Below are 10,412 nucleotides of genomic sequence, written 5' to 3' on the forward strand. Positions count from 1 at the left end.
TATCATTAATTAAATTGCAGCGAAATAATTCAGTTATCCTGCGCAATCGGCATTAATTGAATTATTGCTCTCTTCCATTTAATTAAGGCGTATCAATATTCAGTTGTTGACATCAATTTATTGGAAGAGCGCAACAATATCCAATTACTACGCGCATCAATTCAGCAAATAATTTTATGATATCATCATGCTCACAACAAGATTCACGGCGCATTATTTTTTGTATTTATTGATTTTATTTTATTTTTAATAATTTATTATTATGATTACATTTTTTTAAAAAGGAAAAAGATCTGTAATTGAATTGTGTGCTTCAAATGGATTGATTCAGGTATCTTCAAATAATTAAAGATCTTTTTTTTTTTTTATTTTTGACACTGTTAATTTGGGGCTCCGTATTTTAATTAATGTACACATATCCAGGTTACTGCACTATGATATTCATACTACCTGCAATCTACGTTATATCGTGCAAATACAAGTATAGGAAATGTAACTTTTCTCCATTGGCCATTGCATGCATGGTTACATTTTAGACAATATTACATGTACATGTATACTAGTGTATACGTAACACCTTTCTTACATTTGGGAGGATGGGGTTCTTTGGTGAGCATTCTCCTAAAACTTTTCAATTCTATTTTCAGCTTGTTTTCTTTCCTGTCAATATAATTATGCAAGATGTTATAATGCTGTACAATCATGGTAAATTGCCGCAAAGTATGCATAAAAAAAATATGCGCAAAAAGTATGTTGTCCAATAAGTGGCAAATATACCAGAGACATAAATTACGTTACGTATGTCTCTGCCGGGTTGGACCAACAAAATGCACTAATGACTGTAACTGTTAAATATAAGGTGGTATATTGAGGAGTCTGTTGATGATAAAAAATCTGACTCTTAAAAAATTGTGATTTTTATATTTTCTATGTCATTGAGTTTTGCGTGTTTGTGATGGTCATTTTTCCGGATTTTTGCTTGCTGTTTTGATAATCTCTAACATTATGTAGTTTAGAAGCAAAGTCATAGGAATGTTTTACATAGATACACTGTAAGGCGCTTGATTAAAAAAAGAAACCGACATAGATTATTTTTATTTTTTTGTTTGTACGATTGTTTAAATGCCTGAATTATAATGGATAGCCGTGATAGAACGCTTTGGGTAGGGAATTTATCCGAACGAACAACAGAAGAACATTTGTATGAGCTGTTTTTACAGGTAAAGATTTGGACTTTTTGAAATTTGTTGAGAAATTTTCGCTTTCAATTCACCGGGTTTTTCCTTTTTCATAGGATCATTTATTTTGTTAAATATTCACATCAATAAAGTCTGACAAAGAACTACTTGAAGCTTCATGTCGTTATGGCATCACATGTAATTTCAGTGATCAGACAAGGCATTGTGAGATTATCAGATTGGAAGGCAAGTGTGTTGGTTGTGGTTTAACTGCAATAGCATGTACATTACAAGGGTCAATGACAATGTTCTGTGGTGTTATATTATTTATGAGTAAAGGGAATTTTCAGCCAATCAGATTGTAGAATAAAATCTTTCTCATATAATAAAATTCGAGTCATTGCTAATAAGTTTGAGGATGAAGAGCTTGATGGAAGTGTAGTTAGAATAATGTAACTGTGTCTCAGGACAGCCCTCACCACAGTTTGAATATGTCCACAGGGTTTCAGATTGAAATAAGTAACTTTAGGACACCTGGTATATTTACCAGAAAAGTTATAGGCCATTCCTAAACTTTCTAAAATTATAGGCCAGTTAATAGTTAGAATAATCTGTGTCGGGTCCATTGGACATTTATCATTTTAACGGTAGAACATTCTATCTAGCCAAGTAATAGTAGAAAATATGGTATACAATTTCTTTTTAAAATTCTTTCATCGCATTATTAAATGAAGTCAGGTTGAGATTGTATTTGCCTTTTAACCTAAAAAATAATTCATATAAATATTCAATTCATTTCTCAACATTTTTTCCCCGCTTCAAATTTTCACGCCATGTTGACATTCGGAACTCTCTGGATTGTTCATAGAAAATGCACAGAGTTTGAGTTATCGCCTGTGTTTATTTTGCTACATTGCCAATACATGGAACAAATTCTATTGTTAAACTGGGTCCGTAGGACATTATCATTTTAATGATAGAACGTTCTATCTAATGGCAGTGATGCATACATTGTATGTATTGCAGGAACCATTGGACGTAGGCTTGCAAAGATGCATAGGAAACTGACATGTTATAACTATTTGGTGCACATTTTTATAAGTTAGACAAGATCAGTTTTAAAAACAATCATCCAACCCTAAGGTCTGCCATTATCATGTTGCTGACACTGGTGAAAAATGGGAGTTAATATATTAAGTCCATAATATGTAGATGGCATGACTATTAGGGTGAGCACAGATGTGTATTACTGGATACCTTTTCAGTATTAACTTAGATCTGCTTTTTCAATCTGTACCAGACATTTGGACTGTCTAGTCTGTCACATGAAGTTACATGTTAGTTGCACTATCAAAAAGTCTGGTAAGGGTGAATTTTAACAAAGAACATTTAATCTACTACATGTATTTATCTGCAATATCCACTAAATCAAGGTGAGTTTATTATTTTGGTGAACTTTTGTCGCTACTGCAAGAATGTAGTTAGCAGCAAGATGTATTCTCATTGCATTGTGGGTCCAGGGGTAACTGTGAAAAAAAATTCATTTGGATCAATGTGCAAAGTCCAAATTTTCTCTTCATCCAGGCATTTCTTTAAGAGCTTGCAGTGTCGAGCAGCACTTTAAACCGCTCGCTGCTCTTGCTACATGTATAAGGCAGCCCTGGCTGCTGAACCAGTGATATATTTATCCTTGGAGTGAGTGTCCAGGAACCACCAGGTTGCTTTTAAAGCAACATATTAAATACAGCAGGTAGATGTACAAGGTATTTGAAGTAAATAATTGCATTTTTATTTGTAGGCTGGACCACTTGAAAAAGTAACTATTCCTGTAAAGGATGGGCGTCCACAGAAGTTTGCATTTGTGACATTTAAACATGAATGTTCAGTCCCTTATACTATAGACTTGTTAGATGGAATCAGGCTATGGGGGAATCCTTTGAAATTGCAAAACAGAACAGGTAAACTATATGTTAAGTTAAATATGACAACCGAGTGCATATTCTTTGCTATAACACGTAATCATTTTTACTCCACCAATTGTACAAATCTAAACATGGATAAGGGAAGGTATTCATAATTGGTAATGATATTGAAAACAGCAGTCACATATTACAGGGCTCTTGATTGTCTATGTTTGGGGCCATTCAAAGGCCCCATTCCCATATTCAAAAAAGATACTTTTTTCCCAATTGAATGTGTTAAATTTCCCAATACTCATTCTCCCCCAAAATTAAAGAACATATAATTGGATATATTATGTATATCATAGCTAAACTTGCTACTCACATTCATCTGTACTGCAGATGAGAAATTTAGTTGATAACAAGCACTAGAAACCCAATATATAATTATTTCAATGTATGTAAAATGATTTCCCCAAATTTTCCTCAAATTCACTATTTTTTCCCAATTTTTATGGCCACAGCATCATTTCCAAAAAGTGGTATGAGAGCCCTGCCCTGATGGGGGTGGGTATGTCTTGTTTAAAGTTTTCCATGGTTATATCTTGGTGAAGTTTCTCTAGGGACTTGGAAGCTGTGCAAATGAGTTAACACATTTTGCTACTTTCAAGAAAATTAATATAACATATATATGAGCTTTAATTACATGAATCTAAATTAAGAGAAACATTCACCTGAGAATGAAAAGAACACCTTAATGCTTACATGTACTTTTCTCCAATATCCAGATAGGAACTTCATGTACAATCATTGCAGTACATGTAATAGTTAAATGGTATTAAAATTATAGAATACAAACAAAACACACTGACTACACACAAATGAATATGACATTTTAGCTCAACAGAGCTCAGGTAAGTTTTTTCTGATCAAAGTTTTTCCAGAGATCATAGTTTAAATTTTTAAGGGGGGGGGGGGGGTGAGATCATTGAAAATATCCCCATTTGGTTAAGATTCAACTTGTGTAAGGCCACAATAAGAGGGCAACGTTTGGGGGAAAGTATTAAAAATTCTCAAAATTAGAAGGTTACAATAACATGTAGTTACTTCAATAAAGGAACATCTCAATGTAGATCTAGTGAATATTCAAGTTTGTTCAAATCATGGTTCCTGGGGCTTGGTTTAAACCACAAAGGGGTAGGAAGTTTAACATAAAATCTTTGAAAATCTTCATCTCAAGAATGAGGAGGCTCTGTATTGCTAAAAATTATATGCAATAATGTCATGTAATATGGGTTCAAAAGTTCAACTTATTTCACTAGGGAGGGATTGGACCATGGAGGATTTCACTTTTTTTTTTGTATGTCTGTATCTTAAACGATTTTTACTTTTTTTTTACTACTGTCAGGAAATGCTTTGACTTATAGATTTTTTTGTGTGCATAGGCTCAACACAAAATCTGATGCAAAACAACAGTCCATCTGAGAGTGTTCCTAGTGGTTCTCAAGTCCAGTTCAATCATAGCCCCATTGTGCCAAATCATAGTCCAGCCATGCAGAGAGGACATACTTGGCATGGACCAAGAGACCATCAAGAAAGCAGGAGTTTCCAGGATCAAGGATATAGGAATTTTCAAAGTCATGGAAAGAGAGATTTCCATGGTCAAGGAAGCAGAGATTTCCAGAGTCATGGCAGTAAGAATTTTCAAGGTCATGGAGGGTCTCACAGCAAGGGAAGCAGCAAAAGAGATGTCAGGTTTGTGCAGGAGGCAGGAAATATGGAGCATATTTCACTGCAAGGAAATTTTTCTTATCCCAGCAGCAGTTCAAGGGAAAGAAATGATCAAGATCACTTTAAAGAAAAGAGAGAGAGACTCATGAATAAACAGAAAGCCAGTTTAGACATTCACCATCATCGACATGATAGAAGGAGTCGTGATTCTGTGCAGAAGCCATATGATAGAGGTGGTAGATCACAACCCTGGCAGCAGAGACCATATAGACATTGATGATACATCAAAGCATATTTAATATTTCTGATAGTGTTTGTTTGGTAGCATAAGGCCTAAATCAAAATTTTATTCATTTTCCCTTTGCAAAGAAACCAGAAAAAAGTTGCTGAATTCAAAAAGAATTTTATTGTTGATTTTTTCAGCAAGAAAAAATGATTTATCGTATTTCTAAATTTGCATATAGAAAATTTAAAAAAAAAAAAAAAACTTTCCAATTCAAAGGTCAAAATGATGCTTCGACCAAACAAAATTTTATTTTAGGCCTAATGTTGATTGTGAATACATGTATTATATGTTTCTTGTTTTGCAGCATGGAGAGGTTAACAATGTTACTGTGATGTCTTGATAAACATACACTGTATTTGTTACTGTCATTTTTATAAGAAGTCAATTAAATTTGTTTCGGTCATCAAATCATAGTCATCAAAATATTTGGAAAGTTTACATATAAACTTATTTTTCTGCTGTGTTTTCAGCTTGAAAATTTGATGTGAAATATTTTTTTTATAGCTTATTAGCTATAACACAGCAAGAAAAAGACAGGGTTAAGTTCATGCAAAACATATTGTTCATAATGCACCTAACCTTATATTATTAATGAATATTCATAATCTGTCTTGGCATTTTTTTGAATACCCAGAACAACTATTTTAGGAAATTCTTTTGTCAATAAATTTTGAACCCTAATATGGTGCTATTTTTTAGTTGCTCAAAGTATGTTGCAAAATCAGGGGAACCAGCAGTTCATAAGGTCTACAGTTAATAATAAAAATTTATAGGGCACTTTGCACAGTGATTGTACACACACTGAAGATGTGCACTTCTTTTTTCTGTTGCTGAACTTGAAGGATTTTTACATCCCAACCATTGATAATGGTGAGTAAAGGGGGTATATATTATATACAGGGGAATTTTTGCTCCCAATATATTTTTTCCCAACACATATATACAATTTTTTCCCTGGTTAGTGGCTGAATTCATAAATTAATTCAACAGAAAAAGGTTATCTCTCTTTTAACACAACTGTATGTCAGTGCATTTTGAAATTGGTCAAAATCATTTGCAAGCAAGATAAGGCAAAAGTCATCATTAGTTCTTTTGAGAATAAACTATGCAGATTATAATATTAAATCAAAATATTTCAAAGAAATGAAATATTGTTGTATTTGATCATGACTTTTTACCATGAAGTTGCTTACTGGTAATGATTTACATTTTACAAGTGTTGAGAATACATGTAAATAAATTATCCTCACACTTAACACAATGTTTCAAACATATTTCCTAAGAATGTACTTTGGTCTTGACCCTGACTTTAGTAAATGATGATAACCCCTCTAGTAGTTGACCTATACAACCTTCACATACAATGTTTCCTGTGTAGTATAATGGGCATCATTTGATTACTGTGGAATCATCTTGGGGATCAATGTTCATAGATTTCAAGGATCACCTTCACCCACAAAGTTACATACCCATGAATAAACTTTGTCGTAGTATTGATTTATTTTTTCTTCTGTATTTATGTATATGAATTAATTAATTACCCATGAAATTAGGTCCCCCTTGAACCAGTAAGATTTTGGTAACCCATGAACATTGACCCCACTAATTATTGAGAAAATGATTCCACTGTATGCAATATATATGCTGTCCTTTACTATCCCTCGATTTTGATTTGAGAGATATGATTATAATACATGTGCATGCAATTTAGAACTTTCAAAATAGATTTTCATTTACTAAATTGTGAATACTTTCAATCAATCTCTACCGTCTTTGATTCATGGAGTAATTTTAAATGCTGGAATTGCTTTTAAGGTCAATAGACAGAACTGAAGTTCATGAATACATTTTTAAGGTCAATAGACAGAACTGAAGTTCATGAATACATTACTTGCTTGTTTCAATGCAGATACAGATAAATGATGAATGCTTATGGCTCTTTCTGGACTGTTTTAGAATCAAAGGATGTGGCCTTCTTTGCAAATAATACCTCTGAGCACTGAGAGTTTTTAAATAACTTCATTACACATACTAGTGGCAGGTGCACCACACATTATACAGCTGATCAAATTTTTCATATTGAATGCTGACAGGTATCCACCCCCATACTGGAATAGCCCTTCCCTTCACAGATCAACTTTTTTGTAAACATCTTTGCAAAAAGACCTTCAAACTTTGAAAGTTGTTTTCATAAATTATGAAAAAATGCCCTGAAATCACCAGATTCCATTCAAACAATATACTCACAAAGTTTATTTTGTAACCAGATTTTATATCCTCAAACTCCTGAACTTCAACTTTTGTGAGAAACTGTAAGGCTTCTTCATCCTTCATTATTAATAAAATGTCATAATCATTTTTCCATCACTGGTTTTATTCAAAACCTTTGAAATTCACAAAGGTAAAATAATAACTTAAATAGTTAACAATGACTTAAATATTTCAATTTTAAATAAAAGTTATATGTACAGCTTTACAAAGGATATCTCTATTTACATTACTACATTACAATATTTACAAACTTTTCTTAATATGTACAAAATTGAATGTACATTTTGCACACAGGAACATAACAAAATTTGGCACGTAAATACACCTTTGAGTACTCGGTGAATACCCTGTATATAACATTACATAATTAAAGTGACAATTTTGTAAATACATCATACAATATCATCAGTGAGATCAACTTCCCCTTGAACTCCCATCATCTGTGGTGGAGGGACATCACAGTTACACTTTTTTTTTATAGCCACTATTCTATCATAATGATTGCCATTAGTATGGCATAAAGTCAAATAGCATGGATCGTACACTGAAGATTCTTTGTAAACAAACTGCGGTGAAAAGAGGAGCCAGCGATATACATCTCCTGTGTGATCGGGAGAAAGAACATATATCTCCCTCTGTATGAGGGTTGCTGCTAGATAAATTTCTGTTTGTGTAGCCCATGTTCCCAATTTTCTCATTGATTTGATATGTTCATGTACGGATCCATCAATAAACTGCTCAAACTCTCTCGGATACTTCTCCAGAAGATCAACAACAGCTTGCCTTAACTCACTGTGACAGGTTTCTGACCCATATATCACTTTACTTATAGCTCTGAAGAAACAGTTGCCATCACCTCTGATATAATCTACACATCTGCCTTCTTTATCCAGGATATCTTTGATGATATCATAAGCAGGATAGCTTGGGGGAGAGCTAATGTTCTCATCATTTTTACTAGACTTGTTTGGTGTAACAATACTGCTGTCACTTCCAAAAAAATCACAAAGGTTCTGTAGTTGCATTTCTTCTTCCAAAGAGTCAACTTCAATGCATTCCGTCTCTCTTTGATCTTGCTTTTCTTTTTTTTCCAATGTTGGCTTGAATATTGAAGCTTCTTCTAGATCTTTTTCTACATTGCAATTGACTCTATCCTGTACTTTTCCTTCTTTGTTTTCCCCATGCTTTGAAGGACCAGCAGTATTTGTTGTGCTTGAAGAAGAGGTTTCATCATGTTTATATGCAAAACGCTTTCTTGATCTAGACAAACTTCTACGACGGCTTTTAACGCTTGCTCCACTGTTGTTGGCATCACAAGTTAAAACACAACACTTATCATCATCATCGTTACATAAGTCTATAACAGCTTCCTTTTGAACGAGACTTCTCTTAGGCGATTTCCTACTATTCTTTTCAAGTCTTCCTGCTTCTTCTGCAGAGACTGGTTCCCAAAAGTCTTCTGGTATATCGGCTGCAAAGTCATTAAAAATGGAGCTGTTTCCGGTTGCCTGATGTTCCCTGTTGAAGGAATTGGAAGAAAATGGTTCATAATGGACAGGTATTTCTCTAACATGGCCATATTCTCTATTTGCCCTGTGGAACATGTTGAAAAAATCTGATGGTGGATCTGGGAAAAGATGCGAATGGTATGGTACCCTCATTATATCTCCTCTCATTCTTTTATCTAAAATAGAAGAAAATATAAAACAATTAACATCCCCTCGTTTCTCAATCATGCTTCATATCCATTCTCTTTAGAGAAGTGGATGAATGAAGGCGAAAGCCTGTCCACTTCTTTAAAGAGAACACCTTCAAATCCAATGTAAGTGTATTATTAAAACATGGTTAGGCCTATCAATTTCTGTCTCCATTATAAAACTTGATACTATAATAAATCAGATTTATAAGATCGGAATAGATGAAAATCCACTTTCATACTTTTGAAAAGCTTAACACAAGTCATCCTTCAGTCAGACTTCATAAATAATTTAACTCACCATGCTCACAAACTCTTCTTTTTAAAAAAAATACTTGTACACTGTTGTAAGCAAGTCTAACACTAAACAGCTGAAAACAAAATGAACTTATTTAAACGTTAAAACTTACCTTTTTCAAAGCGTATACAACGGGTATGACTAATGTAAACACTGTTTGTGACACAGACTGAGTAAACAGCTGATACATTGGGTCACGATATATATAAGGCATTTGTTTACATTCTTGAAAGTTCGTGAATCATCGACCTTTTTGCAAATGCACACCGAGAGTTCCTTCCCTTTGAGTCACATGGCTTTGATTGTGACGTAATCAAGTATAGTGGGAGCGGATCTTAGAACGCCGCTTTGTAAACACAAAAACCAACCTTTTGTATTATCATAAACCTAAAGGTTTAGGTCTATGATATTACAAACAACTATAAAAGATTCTATTCAAAATGCATATATTGATATATTTATTATTTTTACGATTTTTTTCCACTCCTGTTTCATTTTCATTCTGTTTAAAATGAAATGGTTTTGTGCTAAAAATGAAAAAAAAAAACTACCACCACCACCACCCCCATCAACCCCCGCCCCTTAAAAAAAATCGATTATTGGGGAAAAATCAACTATCTAACTTTCTTCCCAATTGTTAGTAAAGATAGAATAATTATAATTCAGCGAAGTATAGATCGATTAATTATTAATAATACATATATTTCCGTCCTTTCCCATGAAAGGTAACAAATAATTCATTATGTATATGCAAAAGTTACCCCTCTTCGCCCAGAGCATGGGACTTAAATTGTAAGGTAATAGATACCTAATCACATATCCTTTTCAAAATTTCGTCCTTCCCCTGGTTAAGTGAAAGGCTTAAACAAAAATTTGAATAAAATTAAAGGCATATCTGGTAAATTAAAGAGGGTATATATCTGAAACCTGGGACAAAACAAATGGAAAATTAAGGAGGTGTCCATGGGCCAGAATGCTCACCTGATTTTTCTAGAAGATTTTTCTCCTATATATTCCCATGAAAAATTGTGACCCCATATTACTGCCCCAC

The 10,412-nt window shown here is 33.5% G+C and overlaps 2 protein-coding genes across 2 annotated transcripts; one reads left to right on the plus strand and one right to left on the minus strand.

Moving 5' to 3' along the window:
• The first annotated feature begins 1,101 nt into the window (after positions 1-1,101).
• On the plus strand, positions 1,102-5,777 carry LOC133196449 (RNA-binding protein 7-like). Its single transcript, XM_061332342.1, has 3 exons — positions 1,102-1,220; positions 2,977-3,136; positions 4,525-5,777. The coding sequence occupies exons 1-3, from the start codon at positions 1,137-1,139 to the stop codon at positions 5,085-5,087; spliced, it is 807 nt and encodes a 268-aa protein (XP_061188326.1). The 5' UTR covers positions 1,102-1,136; the 3' UTR covers positions 5,088-5,777.
• A 1,671-nt stretch (positions 5,778-7,448) lies between these two features.
• LOC133197408 (uncharacterized) lies at positions 7,449-9,628 on the minus strand. Its single transcript, XM_061333427.1, has 2 exons — positions 9,474-9,628; positions 7,449-9,051 (listed from the first exon to the last, which is right to left on the minus strand). The coding sequence occupies exon 2, from the start codon at positions 9,041-9,043 to the stop codon at positions 7,760-7,762; it is 1,284 nt and encodes a 427-aa protein (XP_061189411.1). The 5' UTR covers positions 9,044-9,051; positions 9,474-9,628; the 3' UTR covers positions 7,449-7,759.
• Positions 9,629-10,412: the final 784 nt, after the last annotated feature.

This window comes from Saccostrea echinata, unplaced genomic scaffold (assembly GCF_033153115.1).
Source record: "Saccostrea echinata isolate AGI-Se365-2 ecotype Australia unplaced genomic scaffold, CSIRO_AGI_Sech_v1 ptg000030l, whole genome shotgun sequence".
Classification (NCBI taxonomy): Eukaryota; Metazoa; Mollusca; class Bivalvia; order Ostreida; family Ostreidae; genus Saccostrea; species Saccostrea echinata.

Coding starts and splice junctions, on each gene's coding strand:
- LOC133197408 (XM_061333427.1), bottom strand. CDS start 9,043: ATGAGAGGAGATATAATGAGGGTACCATACCATTCGCATCTTTTCCCA.
- LOC133196449 (XM_061332342.1), top strand. CDS start 1,137: ATGGATAGCCGTGATAGAACGCTTTGGGTAGGGAATTTATCCGAACGA. Junction 1,221..2,976: donor TGTATGAGCTGTTTTTACAG/GTAAAGATTTGG, acceptor TTTTATTTGTAG/GCTGGACCACTTGAAAAAGT. Junction 3,137..4,524: donor GAAATTGCAAAACAGAACAG/GTAAACTATATG, acceptor TTGTGTGCATAG/GCTCAACACAAAATCTGATG.